The sequence below is a fragment of the Sporobolomyces koalae genome (genome assembly GCF_050403365.1).
Source record: "Sporobolomyces koalae JCM15063 DNA, S_koalae_JCM15063T_v1_ctg30, whole genome shotgun sequence".
In the NCBI taxonomy this organism is placed as follows: Eukaryota; Fungi; Basidiomycota; class Microbotryomycetes; order Sporidiobolales; family Sporidiobolaceae; genus Sporobolomyces; species Sporobolomyces koalae.
Genome location: NW_027481741.1, coordinates 157,562 through 176,364, shown reverse-complemented (window position 1 = coordinate 176,364; position 18,803 = coordinate 157,562). Strand labels below are relative to the sequence as shown.

The following is an 18,803-nucleotide window of genomic DNA, read 5'->3' as shown; positions in this document are numbered from 1 at the left end:
CCCCCCCCCCCCCCCCCCCCCCCCCCCACCCCCCCCCCCCCCCCCCCCCCCCCCCCGCGCCCCCCCAGCTGCAGCGGCAGGACTACTTGTACGACGGGTTGCGACCTCTGCCTACATACGAGAGCGTAAACGAATTGACGATGGCTAGCTCTTCACGGTACCGAGTGCTCACCATGACAGTGGGGTCGCTTGCCTGCGAACCGATGGGCCGCTGCCCTCGTAAGGCTCGAGACCTCTTCACTGAAGCGAGTAGCATGCATCGGTAGGCTCAGTATCTTAGCCGCCCAGTCCTGCCGGCGACACAGGGAAACAAGGACTCACAGCGGCATACGGCCGTAAAAATCGGGAGTCCACGTCCGCGCGGATCTTGCAGCTTGTCCTACCTAGCCAGTGCACAGGAGAATACGTGAGTGAGACAAGAGATCGGCGAACCCAAGGTGGAACGACACGCACCTCTCGACAACGGGAGCGTGCTGCGCTGGCGACGGAGCACGAGCGTAGAGGAGAGGCTGCACAAGCCAAGCAAGTCTGTCAGGTTCTTGTTCAATAGTAGCGCAGATAGGACGAGAAGCAGGACTTACGACCACAATGTCGGGCGGCAAAGTGATGAGAAGGAAGACAAGAGTCGATTCGCGAAATCCGTTCTGCCTCTTTGTTTTCGAGCAGGCGTGTCCTTTTTCCATGTCGCAGAATTTACCTGGGAATTTCACCCTGTCCGCGCGCTTGGCTGCTGTCGAGTCCAGCAGGATCGAGCGCGCAGCAACCGTCAGTGCTTATCGAGGAATATGAGAGTTTTCAATTTCTCCCCGCGGGGAGGATCAGCGGCAAACTCTTGTGGGTCTCGAGTTTCGTTGCAGTCCAATCCAGACGTACTTATATTCAGTAGCAGGTGCGCTATGCGATTGTTATCATGGAATGGGTCTGCTCTCGCCAATGCACCGTTTACATGAAGGATCCAGGGACGTCTATTGCAAGCCCGCTACTCTTTTCTTTCGGCATGCAAGGACGCCAACCTACGAACTTGATCTTTCAAGCGCTGATTTTCGGCTTTCAGCGCCTCGATCTCGCGCTTGTGCCCCTCTTCTTCGAAAGTGAACTTCTGTGTGAGAGCTGTGACAATTTGACTGAGGTCGTCGCTCCAGGCATCCAGTGCCTCTCTGTGCAAGTGAGCGCTGATTTCCATCATCGTCAGACGTTCCGAAACCTTTGCTTGATCTGCTTTGATGTTCGGCAATTCCTTCTCGAGCGCACGCTGAACTTCAGCCGCAACGGTTTGCTCCATCTCGGCGGTCGTCCGAGATGAAAGACCGGAACTTGGGATTGTGGGCTGGATCTGGGGCTGAACCGGCTGCGCAAGACCCAGGTTCCTCGGCGCGAAGCTAGAACCGGATGATCGACGACGCTCTTTTGAAGAGGAGGGCCCAGACGGTATGAAGGGCTGGCTACGAGTGTGGGGCTCGTCTTTCGGATGCCCGAGGTACAGCCAGGGACGACCGCGCAGAAGTGCGTCCTGCGAATCAACGCTGATAGATGGAGACCAAACTCCCGGTCTGTAAATACACATACACATCAGATATTGCTCACAGGTGTAGCGCGAGCGAGAACGCTCCGAAACCAGAGCGAGAAACAGGTGCTGACTTTGCTTGGGCCGTCGTAGCTCGGTCGGAGGCAGCTGGGTCGCCCCAAATCCTTTTCTTTGCCAGCGCGGGGCCCGCGTTGCTCTGGTGATTATATTGGTGTTCTTGACTAGATCCGAGGAGGGCAGCTAATGACTCAGCTCCGGAACAACGTAGCTGGCAATGATTGAAACTCGAGTTACAACCTCCTTGAGATTTCGCTCTTCTGCTCCTTCGACCCCCACCTATGGAGCGTGGCCCTTGCGCTCCGGAGGTTGGGTATGGATCGGAAGCTCGTCCCTGTTTCTCGCTCGCAAAAGGTCAGAGGTTGTAGCTGATTGGTCGGGAAAAGAGGCGCGAGCGGTTTTTGTAGGTCGGCTCGTGACCCGAGCCTCGCCGACCGCTCTAGCATGGTCAAGACTGACTTTTGGACCGGTCATCAGAACTGTGATTGGAACGAACGGGAATATGTCGGGGGCGAGAGGGGAAAGAGGATGGAAGAGATGGAGAGAGCGGGACAACTTGACAAGGCGCGAGGCCCTCTCGAAAGTCCGCGGTGTGAAAGGGAAAGCATACTGTAAGTGTGCAAATCTTTTGTTTCTTTCGATTGCTGACGCTGAAGTGACGAAAACACAACGCTTTTGAACGAGTACCATGAACCTCCCACCTTCTATGAACAAACAGAGTATGGGCCTGAAACTTAAGACAAGAGGTACGAAAACCGAGGGGGTACTGAACAAGACAAAAAGGCCACTAGAAAGGTCACGAAGGAGGAGAATCTTCCCTGGCATTTTTCACAGCAACAGATCTGAAGTGAAGGGGGAAACCTGGTCAATTATCTGAATTGGGGAAGAGGAGGAAAGAATCTGTGAAGCGTACCATCAAAGTGGGAAGCTTCATCGGGCACAGTAGGCTCGTCGAACCCGATTCCCAGACCATCACTGGCACTCCTGAGCATTCCGGGAGCCGAAAGACTACTCTTCATCGCCGAGCTCTGCAATGAGGGTCTCGAAGGTGAAGACGCATTGTGGAACCCAGCGGCAGTCCTCATCGAGTGCAGCGACCCCGATCCGGATTGTGGAGTCGGAGGGAATTGGGAGAAGATGGAACCCGAACCCGAAGACGGCGATTGGAACGCATGTGGAGGCAAGATGTAATGAGACGAAGGGTTGCGGTAATGTCTTTGCGAACGCTTCGTAGCTGCCGGAGACAAGATTCGAGAAGGCGAGGCAGGGTCGTCGCCACCACCGAAGAGTCGCTGAGCGAACATTTGCGCGGGAGCAGTGTGACGACCTCCTTGAACATAGTCGAGCGCCGAGCCAGAGAAGATGTCCTGCGAAGGGGTGCGCAAGTGGTTCACCGATTGAGTATGAAGTGTCGTAGGCTGACGGGATCGAGACGCGAAAGGAGTCTCCCAGCCTGTCGTACCTCCACCTCCGGCGCTTCCGGCCACTCTCGAAGGAGTCGAAGGATCCCACATTGGACCGAGCGAGTCTCCGAACGGTGCGAGCGTATCGTCAAACTCGGTCGTCCAGTCGCTTCCGAACGGAGCTGAATCGAAGACGCCACTGACGAGGCGACTGCGGCTCTTGCGGCTGAAGAGAGGAGAGCAGGGCGAGTAGTCGGAGCGCGGATCCGATTCTTTGCCAAATTGGGGCGTGGCCGGGATCGCAACTTTCGATGCCGACAACAGTGGGCTCGTCGGGACCGCAGCGTACTGACGTTTCGGTGAACTCGTCGGCGACGGAGCGAGGGCGATGTCGGGACAGGCTTCGAAATTACCGCGAGGGATTGGAGAAAAGGTGGAATCGACAAAGGTCGGCTCGCTCGACAGTGGCGGAGTTGTCATGCTCGACCCGCCAGTGCGAGCGCGTTTCTGAGGAGTCTCGAAGCTGTCCTTGACTGATGCATCCGCTGTTTGTGACCCCGAAGCAGACTGGTTGGTCGTGCATTGCTCGCATTCCCATTCGAGGGGCAAATGTCGACGCGAGTTAACGCTCAGACAGGCGAGGTGGAACGAAGTCTCGCACAGCTTGCACGAGATCGTTCCGTGTGCTGATTCGTCCTTGCTGACTGTTTCTCCGCAGATGCAATCGAGTGCACGTTGCTTGCCTTTGCTGTCTCGAGGTGAGAGTGTCACCGGATCCGGCGAGTCTTCGCCGGTCTCTTCGAGGACACGCTTGCGCAGGACTTTGACGGATTTGCCTCCGACTCGGATCTCCATCTCTTCGTCACTCGCCTTGGAGGCGTCGACGGCACTTTGCATCATGCTGGCTTTGAGAATTGGAGGCTTGGCGAGCGAGTCCTCTTCCTCCGAGTCGTCATCGTCAAGCCACGATTGCAGCTTGCTCACACTCGAAGCCGCGCCAGCGGTCTTGATTGGTTTAGAAGGGGAAGTTGAGGGGTCGGTCGGTTTGCGACCGGGTTGGAACGCGGGCAAGAGCGAAGGAACCGGGTCAGAAGCCGATGGCACGCCGAGATAAGTGTGACGACGAGCGAGAGCAATGCGACCCATGCCAGGAGCAGTGCCGAAAAGACTCGACGTCGTCGCTACGGCGTTTGAAGCGGTGGCCGAGGCTGAAGTCGAAGGCATCGACATGATGATCGACGGCGAGATTGACCCGCTCGCTCCGGTAGAAGCAGAAAGACGGGCACTGCGTGAAGCGGGATTCGCCACGGGGAGAGCAGCGGATTTTGTCGGCGGACTTGGGAACAGGGTGGAATGGGTCGAGGAAGGAGTCGAGGGCGATTCGAGCGTACTGAAGCTGACGCGTTTCGACTGGTTGCTATTTGGAACTTGAACGCTCAACGCAGGGGGAGGGATCGGGAGTCCCGCAGAAACAGGAGAGCGATTCGTGTCGAGCGACGACAGTGCGCGCAGGAACGACTCGACTGTGAGCTTCTCGTTCGACGAGGACAGGGTTCGGAGTGCTCGATCCAGGACATCCGCCTGCGGGTTGATACTATAGAGCGCGAATTTATCGTCAGGGTTGCCTGCGGTGCACATGACGCAAGCGATGAGAACCTTACCCGTGCTGCGCGAGTCTCTCCATGAGCTCGTTCTTCTCGATCTCGAGCCGGTTTTGCACCTCGTCCTCGTCCATACACTCGACATCGATACCGGCACTGATGGTACTCAGGTTGCTGATCTCGCGCTCTCGAGGTTTCTTCGCCGCGGCCATGGCTGGACGGCCCCGTGCGCGACGAGCGGTCTTTCTCCCTCGCGGCGAGACTTGGGTTTCAAAATCATCGGCATCGAGCTCGTCCTGTTCGTCCATATCGACGTCTTCCGTTGCGGGACTGTCATAGTCGGAATCTGCCACGAGTTCATGCATGACCACCTTTTGCGCCGCTTTCCTCTTCGGTCTCGACGAGGTCGGCTCGTCGTGGTGTGCGGTCAGACCAGAGCTCCTGCGCGGGAGGGTCTTGCTCGCACTCATCGAAGCCGCTACCGAGAACCCGAGAGTGGGTTTCGGGTTCGACGAGTGGGAAGAAGCAGAGCCCGGTTTGACGGTGCGGAGATGTTCCTGGAGTCGAGTTTGACGTTCTCTGCGTTTCGGTCCCGGTTGGGGCAGGGTCGATTCGGGTCCAGACGATGCGACAGACGAGGATCGGGCGCGGAGTGAAGAGGAAGGGGAGCTGTGGCGAGACGGGATTGGAGACGAGCCCGAAGCGACGGCGAGCGAGAGGTCGCCGAACTCGTCTGCCGCGGCCGAGGACGTTGTCGAGTAGGTGAGAGCCATCGCAGTCGAGCGAGAGGCAGCGCGGCGAGTGCTCGGTCGGGGCATTTTTGGAGGGGGCCAAAGGCTCGAGAGTGGGGCTCGAGTTTCGAGAGAGCGATAGACACGGGCGAGGAAAGCCGGGAGGGCAGGCGAAGGGTAGAAGCTGGTACGGCCGGAACGTTCTGATCGTGCAGCTGTCGAGCGAGGGAGCAGCAGGGTCAGCACGAGGACTTGAGCGAGTAGTGCGGGCTATCATGCGGAAGCTCGAGCGAATGCGAACCAGAGCTCATGCCGGGATTCCGCCTGCTCGTCCTGCTTTCAGCGAAGGGTCGGGTATAGCCTACAGCGTGATGGCGGCCGCGAGCGAGCCGTGCGTGGTGACAGCAACGAGTGGAGGTGGAGACGAGGTTCGGATGAATCGCTCGCAGCGGCCAGCTCAGGCGAGAGCGAGGGCCTCCCAGTCCAGGATACAATCAAGTTCTGCAACACTCACCGATGGTATATTGCGAGCTTCCTGCCTCGATCGGGGACCTGCCGCGGGCGTGGGAAGGGAGCAGACGAGGGGCACGTTGAGCGAGTCGGGATGATTCCTGCACTTGAAATGAATCGCTCTGCGCCGTGAACAAGGGGGTTCTTGAAATTTGAAGGCGACCGATCGCAAGTGCCGCTCGCTTGCGGACGAGCACACCCGGTTGCAGGTGCAGGCAGGACACGACTACTAGGTCCAGTCGGCGATGATCTGCATCTCGATCACAAATTGATTTATTTCTGTCCATCTTCTTGCGCGTAAACCTCAAACGAGATGCGCTGCACCGTGCACCATACATAACGTACTCTTCGTGCACGCATGGACAGCAAAATTTGCTTCGTTGCGAATATTTATGGAGAAATTGAAAACACCAAGCCGACTCAGTACCAGAATTTCACACACTACATCTACAGTACATACCAGTCGACGAGCGCAAGAGGCTCTCGTTTATACAGGGAGAAATGTCACAGCCATGGAATGAATTTTGGCGTGTCCGAAATTTAGCGCTTTTCCGCGTTCAAGATGCCATCGAGTTTTGTATCGTGAGGGAGAGGCTGCGACCTTCGGAAACTTGTCAACAGAACCAGCTTCGGCTCATTCGGGTAACTTGCACTGAGCTTCTTCATGTTCGTTCCGGCTGCCCAACGCAACGGAAGAAATGTGCTCGAGGATGCGGCCGTACCAGGCCGCTCATCCTTTGTGCAAGACATCCAGACCTGTTCGGATACGTCGGACAAGTCGACATCAAGCCGAAGCCCTATCACGCGCTATGCGCCTCGTAGACGCGGGCGTACGAGCAGCCTGCCTGGATGCGAGCTATGCACAGATTGAGAAGGTTCAGCAAGCGGTGTGCGTCTGAGCTCGATGAGCACCAGTCGCCGAGTAAGAGGGTAATGAGGGAGAGTTGTCGGTCTCAGCACAGGACGAGCGAGCGAAGGTGGGCGAATTCATCTTTGCAAGGACCGGAACTCGGACGCACACCTCGTGGGCCGGTTTGCCTTGATGCCCTCGGCTGACCCGTCAACCTAGAGGTCGCGCTCGATCTTGACAAGCCATAGCCCGTGTCTGTACAGGTAAGAGTCGAGCCGAGTCCGCACGCAACGTTTGCGAGAGCTAGCGCAATCGAGAGGTCCGGGCAACGCGAGGCGAGTCGATCAATCAAACACTAGAGGGCGAGGGAGATAAGCGAGCTAGATAGCGCAGGGTATATCGGTCCCTCTGCTCCGTTGGAAACGTAGAGGATCAGGCGAGAAGCGCGGCCGTGAGCGAGACGAGTAGGGGCGGGGGAGGTGAGCATAGCAAAGAGCGACGCTGGTATTTTGATCGGACCATCGCACGAGTCGATGAAATCAGCCAGTCACAGGTACGATGGTGATGCGATACTGCGATGTGGGCAGCAGGAGAAGGAACTTTTTAGCAGGAACGCGTGCGCAGCGCGTCGCGCGCGTGCCGCACGCGCCGGCGGACGTCAACTCCGGCCGAAGGCCAACAGCGATCCCTTGGCAGGCTCGTTCGCCACAGAGCGGCGGCAGCAACGACAGAGCTGGCCAACCAACATCTTCAGCAAGTCTAAAAGTCGCTCGAACCGCGACAGTCGCCCGCACGAGCCATCGTGCGCGCGCGTCCGTCGTCGATCAACAACCGGTACCCCAACGGCTCGCGCTCACCCTTGCTTTCGAAAGCTCGTAGGCGAACATGAGCGACCAATTGTTGCCTCGAACAAACGGATTGGAGAACCTGCGACCCCAGCGAGCGCCATTCGCTTTGACATCCGCGCAGCCATCCCCGACTGTAGTACTCGATTCATCGCCATCTCGCCCTTATCCGTCTCGCAACGAGTCTCTGCGCCGCGATGGCGCAAAGCAAGACGTATATCTAGAAGCAGCCCTAGAGAATCGAAGGAGGAACGGACTGCCCGTCGTCAAGGTGCACGACGAAAGTGGCGCGCTTGACCCGTCAGCAGAGAATCAGACTCGAGCGAAGAACGACGAACAGCAACTTCGGGAACAGAAGGAAGCGCGATTTGCCGATGCGATCGTGACAGAACATCCGGGCCGTGCACTGCAAGGCCACGCCATCCGCGAGTCGCTCATGCCGCTTGCAGGCGGAGCACAAGCGACAATCTCGCGTATGACTTCGACACGGCGCTACATGGACCAGCTCGACGATGAGGATGACGCCGAGCTGCCAGAGGAAGACGATGACGAAGAGCAGAATCGCAAAAGCTGGCACTCTGGGTGGGCCAGCGAGGCGAGAGACTCAGTGCACAGTCTCGGTGTACGGATACGCGCGGCAAAAGGTAAGGAGGCCGTTACATCGGGCCCGAAGAAGCGCGTCGAGACTGTTCAGCGCGAGTCGAGCGACGATTTTCACTATTCGGTGCGTGGCGAGTTCCGCAAACCTTGTCCTGGACGAATCTGACCCGTTCAATCACACAGATGTACGAAAACATGTCCGACTCTGTCGAGTCGTACCCTCAGCTCGAACCGTCACAAGCGAAACCCTCTGCAAACTCGCCACACCCCATTTCAGTACCTCTCTCGCCGCCATCATCCACGGCTTCTCCTTCGACAGATGCTCCTGTCGTGCGCCTTGGGCCCACCTCGCCAGAGACGAACCATTTCCTCGATAATCCGCTCTCAAGAACGGCATGGGACACCCTGCCTGTATCTCCACCAGCATCGCCGATCGCTTCGAGTCGCAGAATGATCGAGCCGACTTCGCCAGCTGGATCGCTCAGTCAGAAGCGAGTACGCTCGCAGAACCCCAGCACGAATTTCTCACGACCATTCGCAAATGTTGCCCCAACCCAGGTACCAGGCCAACCCGCGACGGATCCGTCGTCTCCCAAGGAGATGCAAGAAGACAGGCGAATAGCTTTGCGAAGCGACTCGCTCGAATCGACCCCGTCTATAAATCCTCTCGACCGCAAATCAAGTCTCGGCGCTGCATCCTCATCGATAGGTCATTCTGGCTCAAGTGCAGGCGGGCACTCCATGTCGCAATCATGGGAGGAGCGGAAACTACGTGTATTGGCTCAGCAGGAGGAAGCACGACGCGCGATCATGCTCGCGCGGGAAAAATCGCATCGAGGCTTGACTGAACGAGCAGGTGCGGACGAGACAATGGAAGAGCTGAGATCTTCAATGACTGTCATGAAAATGAAAGAGGACAGTCCTTATGCAGGAGAAGATCAATCGATTCACTTTCCCGAAATCTCCCCTCCCTCCGGCACCGAATCACCCTATCTCGCGTACGATGTCCCTTCACCTCCTTCGGATGCCTCACAAGAGTTCGTGCATTCGGCTTTCACCGAGGAATTGCCGAAATCTCCGCCTGCTCATTCCTTCAATACCTCCTTTTCGACCGAACCCCGACCAGCGCCGGCTCCTCCATCCCATCTGCAAGCATCCATTTCCATCCCTCTGCCGATCCCAGGATCACCTCCCATGATCCGTCGGCCTTCGGAGACCCCCTCGCTCGCTTCCTTCTACTCGTCAGGGCTACAGACGTTTCACAGTCCATTCAACCTTTCCTCCTCGGCTCCAGCGTCTTCTGAATCGTCAAAACAGCGCAATGTCCTGCGCAAAGCACGACCTTCACGTCGCGACGATGACGACGCCCTCTGGGGCACGAGCGCGCCGATGTCTCGAGCTGGATCCGCGCTGTCGAACCAGTCACAATCATCAACGTCGGCCGGGGAGTCAGCGGGACCATGGGCTCGGTTCAGGTCGCGATCAAAATCCCGCACTCGAACACCTGCACCCTCTTTGCCCGCCACGCACAAACCTGAATCGCACAGATTTCCACAACCGCCCAGTTTGAGACACCTGGCTTCGTCTTTGTCTCTTCAGGCCACTCGAGAACATGCCCATGACTTGGCGCCACAGCCGCCGCCGCAGTTCCCGTCACCTTCGTCCACGACGCCTCTCTCGCAAGCTGATTTCACCCGGCTTCAGGCATCTCGCCCGGCGTTCCTTCGATCAAAGACTTCTTTCGGCAATCCCGCAGGTTCGAAGGATTGGGTCCTGAAGAATGTATCAGGCCCAAAACCTGTACAGGCCGGTTTAGTTCAAGCAGGGGATTCAGCCTCGATCCACGTTCGTGGAGCTGGTGACGAGGTGGAGAGCCTCGCTGATGGTGTCGACTCGGATGGAGGAGGACTTGGACGTCCTTTCGTCTCGATGGGTGGATTTGGAATGGCTCGCTCGGTGTCGGACCAAGGGCCTTCGACAAGCCAATTGACGAGCAGAGCAGGAGATTCTATCTACTCGTCCACTTATTCGGTCTACTCGCTTCCTCCTTCTCCACTCGATCCCCCTCCGACCTCCAATTCGGACCTACATTTCAGTCAAGCTCAATCAGGGGCCGACGATGGAGTGTTCAAACGACTCTCGACACTGGCAAAAGCGAAACAAACACTGTCAGTAGCAGCAAGCGCGCGACCAACTATGATGTCAAGAACCCCGAGCGGGCACGAGCGCCGAGCGGATCCCGTTACTCCAGAAGATTTCTTGCGTAAGCTTTCACCTTGAGCCCCTTTCTCCTTCTGACCCCTTGGTGACAGCCTTTGTGGCCGAAGAAGCGCGTACTGAAACTGATCATTGGGACTTTTTTCATTCGAGCAGAGGTTGGCATCGATCACCACGAAGCGGGAGATCTGACTCGAGCAGCATGGTGTTTCGAACAGAGTGTGAGAAAGGATGGAGGTTGCGGTGCAGGGATGCTCATGTACGGATTGACGCTGCGACATGGATGGGTCAGTCTCGTTTTTCAACTGTATCATTGGGACTGATACGCGCCAGTGTCACTTGCCTGATCATTAATGTTTTGTTTCTGGCACATACAGGGCTGTCAATTGAATGCTCCGCTCGGATTCCGATACTTGCAGATGGCAGCTGAATCCGTCGTTGAAGATCTCGATCGTGTCGTGTTTGGAGGCCGAACTCTCACCGAAAGTGAAGCGAACACGAGAGCTGCAAAGGTGAAAACGGATTCTCTGGCTCTACCGAACGGGAAAAGTACAGAAGAGCTGATCGGGAATGTCGTTTCTTGTTGGGGCGAAACAGAGCGAGCTGGTTCTCGCGTTACATGAGATTGGTGTCTCGTACCGATTCGGGTGGGGCATCGAAAAGAACAAGAAAATGGTGCGATGTTTCCTCGATCATTTCGAGAGCCCATGGGAAAAGTAACTGACACAGAGAATTTGTACGAGTGCCTCGACAGGCTGTATCGTATTTCATTCTGTCAGCAGATCTAGGAGACCAAGATGCCCAACAAGACGTCGCGTTCTGTTTCGCGAATGGCAAAGGGTGCAAGAAAGATCTCAAACGAGCCGCGCATTACTATCGACTCGCGGTCGCGCAAGGAGCTGAAGATTGGGGACTCAGTTGGATTTACAAAGTGAGTGGGCTTTTCGCTATCTAGAGTCGAAAGCTTCGAAACTGATATCGCACGATTCTTCTTTTTCAATGTCAGCCTAAATACATGGACCCTTAGATCAGGCGCGAGACGTATGTCGCTCTTCTCTACAGACACTTGAGCCCAGCATTTGGTTGGATTATGTCTATTTGACTTTTGTAACTTTCATCACACACTCTGTCCATAGCTATTGCAAACAACCCTTTGACAAGGCTCTCGAGAGGAAGTGCTGACTGTATGAACGCAGCCAATAGCAAATGTCTTTTTGCAAAAAGCCAAGAATAAAAAGAAAAGCAAAAATAACGATAAAATTTGCTGAACGCGGTTCTTTCACTCCATGGGATTCGTTCGACCTTGTTGTTCTTCGAATCGATCTTCATGATCAACTGAATCCCAGCCTTTCTGTCTCCAACACCCACACAATAGCCAGTCGAGTAGCCCGACCGTGTTGCGAACTGGTCGATTCCCACCACATGGTCCCGCATCTGTCACGTCCAACCGTCGTTGTTGATCGGGTGTAGGTATTGACATGGAAGCAGTTGGCCGAGAATCGTAAGCGAAAGGGTCGACAAGTCGAGGTTCGTAAGCATTCGGAGATGTCGCATCGTTCTGATCGTCATCGATATCGATTGGAGGTGACAACGAGAGTTCTCGAGGTCGAGTCCCTCGTTGATCATACCCTCCCGCGGTGAGAGTTGAAGTGGTTGAAGACTGAGATTCGACAGAAAGTATCGAACCGGAAGAAACAGAAGAACTTCGAGTGGTAGACTCGTGTCGACGACGACTTGCTCTTGGAGTCGAATCGAGCTCGGAGTTTGTCGAGGTTGATGTACGAGTATCGAGTTCTGAATCAGAGAACGGGTTCTTGATAGGAGTGATTGGAGGAGAGAATGGGTTTCTGGTAGTCGAAGTTGAAGAGCGTGGACTCGCGAGGGGTAAATCTTCAGTGAACCTCGAACCGGTATTATTCGAAGTGATTGATACTCTTGAACTCTCATTCGAAGTTGGAGATGGGATCGGAGGAGGAGAACTGGGCAGAGGAGGAACAGGTGGCACGTCGTCATAGAACGCGGTCGTCGTAGTGGCTGGTTCATCTTTCCCCGAATCGAGTTTTATACTCTCGCGACGTCTTTCTCTCCTACTCGCCTGAGGACTGCTCGAAGTCGAAGCTCGCAATTCGAACCCTCCTCCATCTTGTTCGTAATCTCTTCCTGCGTTCGATCTTCGATTCTTCCTCGAGATTGATTTGTTGCGAATCATGGTTGAAGTTCTTCGTACGATGGTTGAGGCAGAAGGAACTGGTGGGAGTGGCGCGGTCGGTAGAGTAGGGATGACGAATTCCATTTGGTTCTTGCGCATCGAAGCTCTCCGTTTTGATTCTGCTTTAGACCATTTCGCCAAATTCTTTGTTTTCCCAACATCATCTGTCCCTCGTCAGCATTTGCAGGAAAAGAATTAGAGAGGGCTCTTTTGACATACCTCTTGCACCCTTCTCTCTTCCGCTTCCTCATCGAGTTCTTCCACTTGATGCTGTTCTACCTCTTGCTGCTTCGCTTTCCCTTTCCCTTTATCCACTCTCGTTCTTTGCGTTTGATCATAGTTCATAGATCCGAGATCTCCAGAGTGTTCTTGTCCATCATCATCGTTATCATACGAGAGAGTTCGTTTCGACCTTTCCGGAGAATCGTACAACGGTTCGATAGGTATCCGTGTCGTTGTGGAAGCAGAGTGAATGTTAGAGGGAGCTGAGTTGCTTGCACTTGTGATGACGTTGAACGAATCGGATCTTCCTTCTCGGGTCGGTGAAGTGGTAGACGCGTACATTTAGTCTACCCGAGACGCTCAATTTGACCCCCTGTTGGCCTTGATGATTTGCTGAGAGCGTGATGACGGGGGAAAAACAGACGCGAAGAGGAAGTCGGTGACGTTCGAACAACCGGTGAAAGACACTTCAAAGGACGGTCGTTCTTGAACGGTCGAAACCTGAAATTGGACCGAAAGAGATGAGTGTGTCCTAGAGCAACAGGGGTAGAGACAGTGAGGCGATGTGTGTTTGGAGACAGAGAGAACGCGCCTCGCGATCAGCGCGCGTCACGTGGCACAGCATCGGCAGATTGTGCCTTGTCTCTCTGAATGGGCAGATGTTTTCACATGCTCTGCTCAATCTTTACGCTCGACAAGCAGACAAACTCTCCAGAGCTGCATCCGGATCAAAAACGTAGAACCGGTTATTACACATGTATGGCTGGGACGTGAAGTCAGACAAGAGACTAGTACAAGGGCACAGAGAAGAAAAAGGGAAGGAACGTGAAGATACGAGCGAAAAAACGTTGCCCGGTGACCGTGCGACGGAGAGAGATTGGGGGCGCGCAGGAGGTTCGAGCGGGTTCGTCAAAAGAAGGCAGTTTTCGAACGGAGGTCGACGAGGCGGAAATTGGAACGAGGGAAGGAGCATAGGTGAGAGTGGAGCTTGCGAGTGTCTGTCTTCTATAAGTTGATTCGCACAAGAGAGGAGGAGCGATTTCGGGGGAAAGGAAAGGAACCGAGAGGGTGTCGAGTTTGTCGTTCTTTAGTACCCGTACCCGGTGTACCCTTTCTGCGGGGGGTACCCTGCCAGACTACCCTGGTAACTTCCTCCAGCACCTTGATGCAGTGTACCTCGCGATGGGTGCACGTTGCCTCCCATTCCGACCTGATGGTGCGACGAGAGCACCTCGTCCGGTTCGTCGTGCAACAACCCTTTCACCTCCCACGCGCCAACCTTGGAACCGACCGAGAACTCGAGATCTTCCTTTGTGATCGAGCACCAGTACTCTGTTGCACGCGAGAGGCCAGGTCGGAATCAGTTTACGCACAGAGGCGATCCACATCGAGATGAGCTTACTGTAGACCATCATGGTGCCGAACAGAGTGCACAGCGTATGGAAGAAGGTTCCATCAATGTCTGCCAATCAGAATGAAGCCCGGCCCAGATGTCAGTAGAGTATCATACAAGCAAGAAGAGCGAGTGATGCAGGACTGACAGTGACTCGCTTGGTCGCAGATCGTGTTGCTGAAGCCATAGAACAAGACTTGAGCCGCAATGAAGAAGAAGCAACCAAACGCAATGTCGAGGACCGGCCACCGATCGTCAAGCGTCCGCAGGACGAGGAACAGTTGCGCGACGACGTAGATGACGACACACGCCAACGGGAACACAAACTCGAACACGAACAACGCGGTCGGTTTCGCTGACGAGAGTCCGACCGTGTCCTTGAACGTGCCGATCGCGATCAAGCCCGTTATGAGACCGACCACAAAGGTCGTTCCGTGGAGAGTCTGGTGAACGAGGAGCGTCAGTACTGTGTACGGCGCGTCGATCACAAGGTCATGCAGAATGACTGACCCAGAGAGAGACGGGAGTGCCATCTTCGACAACTTGGAATCCGACAAAGCCGTTCAAGAGCAAGGCCCAGAACGCCGAGCACACCAATCCGAGGTGGATCGCGGCAAAGTACTGCAGAAATTTGAAGATTGTCAGTGGGTCGAGTGCATGCGGAAAAGTTAGAGTCGGGCAACAACTTACAGGGTAAACGCCGGAGGAAGTGGGGATGATGGACGAGTCGAGGAAGATGGCGATCAACTCGACGACAAAGTAGAGGTAGAAGAAAACGAGGATCTCCTTGCGGCCGACGGCGGTGTACTTTGACCGCACGTGCAGGACCATGATGATGACCATGAGCAGCGCGCAGATGTGCAGGAACGAGGTCGCTGTCGAACGAGAGGAAGAGGTGATCAGTTCAAGGAAAGTACCAGAGAGCGTAGGTTCGGGAAGCGCTGTACCCGGTTGGAACACGAGGGTGGACCCAAACTCGACATTGCGCGAGTAGCACACGGGCTCGATGCCGTAGCTGGTCTCGCCGAGCAGCGGACACACAATCAGCGCGGCCCGGTTGCAGATCCACTCGTACGACCCAAACGAGAATTTGACCGGACTCGTGTTGGCCATTGCGGGCGCGTTCGGCTCAGTCGAGCGCGGGAGTAGAACGCGGTGCGCGAATGCAGAAGGCGAGACGAAGCGCGCTCAGGACGCGTGTTGACTTTGACGATCGACGGCGAGCAGGTCGGGCGGACAATCCTGTCGAGGCAGCTACAAGGCTACAGAGTCGACACGGCGGGGATCGGTGGTACGGTTCGAGGCAAGACAACGTGAGCGATCAGGACGATGCCCGATCGCGCGTTTCTGATCGCTTTCCTTCTCTTCGCTGTGACCTCGTTCTCGCGTGTACCTGTCAAGAGGTCTCGGGAGAACGTGTGGTCTGCTCTCTTTTACCCTGTCAGTCTGCCTTCCCCTTTGTCGCACCTCGCCAGTTGGCGAGTCTCTCTTTCGCTATGGATCGCCCTCGCCCATCTCGCGATGAATCGTCCATTCTAGTCATCCTTGTTCTTCGAGTTCAGGAACTCTTGACAGAGTTGCCCGGATGCAGACGACACTTGTAGACGGGCCTTTTTTACTTTGACCTCTCGGCGTGCCCCTGTTCCTGTTCCTTCTTACGGAGAGCTCGATCGGGGGGACCCGAGAGGCGCTTTCTGAACATCGGCGAGCGCGTGACCAGCGAAGCCAGAGACAAGCTGAATGACATGTAGATTGCGACAAGCTGACGTCTCGCTCTCGTTTTCCTCGACTGCAACAGGACAAAGTCTCCCAGCTTTTCAAAGATCTCCTTACATTCAATCTTTGCCTTGCTCGTTGAGGGGGCTAGCGATCTTCGGGACCACAATGTTTGATAGTGACAACAACAGATGCAAATAACATTATACTTTTTCTCAATCATCTTCCATGCTGAGCCCTTTGCCACCCAGTACCGTCATGGTCTCATGCTGCAAGTGATGTGACGTTGGATGAAGTAGATGGGTTGAATTCCTCGACGAATTCCTCCTGAGCAAATTGCGTCTCAATTTCTCGCCTCGTGCTGCCACTTCAAGAGTTCCGTCTTCGCCTGTCGTAGTACCTCCTCCGAGGTTGAGCGTGTCTTGCGAAATGTTGGAAGATGTGCCCGAGTTGCTACGACCGAGTCCGATCCGGTTCGCGAGAAACAATGACCTCCTGCGGTTCGGTTTCTGATTATCAACCTGCTGCGGTGCCTGTCCCTGCTGTTGAGATTCTGCGGGGGTGTGCACAACACTCGCGGTTGGGGTGATCCCATCACTCGAATCAGTACTCTCAAGGATCGAACCTTCGAATGCCGCAGCTTCTTCCCGTACCCTCCCCAGCGCGTATCCAAGTCCATTGAGGTCCAACGCCGACGGTCCGAATTCAGTTGGAGACGTCGACACGATTGGACTCGCGTACCCACTCGCAGTACCACTGTTGCGTCTCGAGAGGGTCAAGGGAGTCGAGATGGATCTCCTCCCCGCGCTTGGAACTCGCGAACGACTGTTGGATCGAGACCGAGTTGGATCGAGTTCCGGTTCGGGACGTCTTCCGTACGGCAACAATTCGATCGGTTGAGGTTGAGGTGAAACGTCCGAAAGGTCCGCAGGTTCGTCAAACAAAATTCGTGGGGAATCGATCGCCGCCGTCGTCGTACCGGGTTCGACTTTGTCAAAATCTTCCTCTTGTTCGTCCTCGTATTGATCTTGGTCTTGATCTTCGTCTTCCTCCCTGCGCTCTCGATGTTGTTGTTGACGAGATCTCCTTCTCCTCCTCCTCTTGTCCCGTTCCTCAGTTCTCCCAGTACCTCCTCCCACTCGACCCTGTTTCACGATCCTAGACAACTGTTCCATCTCTTCTTGTCGATCGTCCCAAGTCAACAGGCTCTTGAGTACCAAGATCATTTGCAACCTCCTCGTCAAACTTTGTCGAGTTTGATCTGCCCACTCCAACCCTTCCGATTTACGAGTTCCCTTTGAATTCGCATTCGAGGAGGCCGTTGGTTGTGCGAACGAGTTGCGTCGAGTTGCAGAGGGAGAGTTGGAAGGGGAAGGATCTGGGGACGGTAATCGAGCTGGGGAAGAAAACTGTCGAATCGGAGTAGTAGGAAGGTGCAAAGGCGGGTTCGTCGTCGCGACCGGGATCGAAGGGGTTTTCGTCGATGGAAGGGGTGGAGACAACAACGTTGAATTTGAGACAGTTGATTCGGTTGAAGGACGAGGTTGTGATCGAGACCTTCGAATATCGGGAGGTGCAACGACCAGTGGAATCGTATTCGGATCTGTAGTTTGTTCCTCCTCGTCATTATCTCGCTTGGAAGGCATTGTCGATTTCGGTGGTATCTGCGACTCGTTCGATGTGGCCGAAGAGTACAACTTGTCGAGTACTTGCACGATGCGGTCCATCTCGGGGTGCAAGATGCCATCTCGAAACTCGATCAAAGCGATCCGTCTCACGTCGATCCTTCCTTCGCCTCGACCTTTTCCTCGTTCTTGGTTGCGTTCCATCCCGGTACCTCCAACGGCAGCTCTCAACCGATCGTCACATCGCAACACCCAGAACACGGCTTCGAGTTGTGGCAGGATCCCAGTGTAGAAGAATAACCAGATCTCGTTCAACCGTTCAATCAGTTTGCGATCCGACAACGAGCCCGAAGTAGTAGTGTTTGTGTTTGTCGTAGTCGTGGTGGTGGTTGGAGGAGACAGTTTTGTCGACAGGGTCGAGCAACCGATTCGGATCAAATCGGTCAAATCGGCGATCAAGAGTCCCGTCACGAGCGACGAGAGATCGAGGGAAGGGTTCTTGGTCGAATGATACCGAGTTCGGTTCGTCGAAGTCGCGCGAGCAAAGGTGCGCTGAACGTGCATCCTGTTTCGAGTGCGAGGATGTTGGATCAGCTTGACCAACCTTGGGAAAGCTCAGCAAAATGATACGCACAAGACTAGCTCGTTGAGGTCTTCTACAAATCCTCGAATGCCCTCTCCGTTGCTGTCCGGTAGGGAAAACAGTTCAAGCAGTGAAAAGGAAGAAATCGGCATTCGGGAGGGGCAAACTTACAAGAGGGGCAAGACTCGCACACAGACTGACTGCCAGACATCATCGATCATCCTCCCCTGATCGATTCCTTGATCGAGTGCAGCAGCTACATTGCGGGCGTTGTACGAATCGAGGGTCTTGAGGGTGGGAACATTGCCGCTTGTCGAAGGACTCGTGATGGTGGAAGCCGCTTTCAGGAACTGACTGTCGCGCCTGCCGAGTCCAATCGACGATGCGTTGGTACGGAGACTCGTCGAGGCGCTCAGGGGGACATTGCCTCCGCTCGATCGTCGACGAAACGACGAATTGGCAGACAATCCTCCACTCGAGGCTGTGTCTGGCGCAGTGAGCCCAAACACGCGTTGAGCAGACTTGAACGCGAGGTTGTCACTGAACGAGGATGAGCGTTGTCGGTCCGAGGGCAAGGCGAGCTTCGGCTGCAGGTTGGATGATGCGGATGATGCGGGCGTCGGGATTGATCCTTGTCGAGCAGCTGGGGGCTTGAGAGTCTCGCCAGACAGAAGCGACATGGCTCGCAATGGTACTCGCACGCTTCAGATGTCACT

The 18,803-nt window shown here is 55.3% G+C and overlaps 5 protein-coding genes across 5 annotated transcripts; 1 reads left to right on the top strand and 4 right to left on the bottom strand.

Annotated features, from left to right (window-relative positions):
- Nucleotides 1-2,410: 2,410 nt before the first annotated feature.
- On the bottom strand, nt 2,411-5,359 carry JCM15063_006225 (PHD finger domain-containing protein; the record flags this gene model as incomplete). Its single annotated transcript, XM_076680034.1, has 3 exons — nt 2,411-2,424; nt 2,496-4,579; nt 4,647-5,359. The coding sequence occupies 3 exons, from the start codon at nt 5,357-5,359 to the stop codon at nt 2,411-2,413; spliced, it is 2,811 nt and encodes a 936-aa protein (XP_076532890.1).
- Nucleotides 5,360-7,562: 2,203 nt separating this feature from the next.
- Nucleotides 7,563-11,366, top strand: DSF2 (Dsf2p; the record flags this gene model as incomplete). The annotated part of the gene is made up of 7 exons (XM_076680033.1): nt 7,563-8,246; nt 8,306-10,385; nt 10,496-10,626; nt 10,717-10,851; nt 10,937-11,014; nt 11,094-11,270; nt 11,346-11,366. 7 exons carry the CDS (start codon nt 7,563-7,565, stop codon nt 11,364-11,366), a joined length of 3,306 nt encoding a protein of 1,101 aa, XP_076532889.1.
- A 252-nt stretch (nt 11,367-11,618) lies between these two features.
- Nucleotides 11,619-13,112, bottom strand: JCM15063_006223 (uncharacterized protein; the record flags this gene model as incomplete). The annotated part of the gene is made up of 2 exons (XM_076680032.1): nt 11,619-12,692; nt 12,768-13,112. 2 exons carry the CDS (start codon nt 13,110-13,112, stop codon nt 11,619-11,621), a joined length of 1,419 nt encoding a protein of 472 aa, XP_076532888.1.
- A 745-nt stretch (nt 13,113-13,857) lies between these two features.
- Nucleotides 13,858-15,276, bottom strand: CHS7 (Chs7p; the record flags this gene model as incomplete). The annotated part of the gene is made up of 6 exons (XM_076680031.1): nt 13,858-14,102; nt 14,173-14,232; nt 14,312-14,606; nt 14,674-14,784; nt 14,854-15,038; nt 15,111-15,276. 6 exons carry the CDS (start codon nt 15,274-15,276, stop codon nt 13,858-13,860), a joined length of 1,062 nt encoding a protein of 353 aa, XP_076532887.1.
- An 818-nt stretch (nt 15,277-16,094) lies between these two features.
- JCM15063_006221 (HbrB domain-containing protein) lies at nt 16,095-18,767 on the bottom strand (the record flags this gene model as incomplete). The annotated part of the gene is made up of 3 exons (XM_076680030.1): nt 16,095-18,069; nt 18,139-18,189; nt 18,259-18,767. 3 exons carry the CDS (start codon nt 18,765-18,767, stop codon nt 16,095-16,097), a joined length of 2,535 nt encoding a protein of 844 aa, XP_076532886.1.
- Between the last annotated feature and the right edge of the window lie 36 nt (nt 18,768-18,803).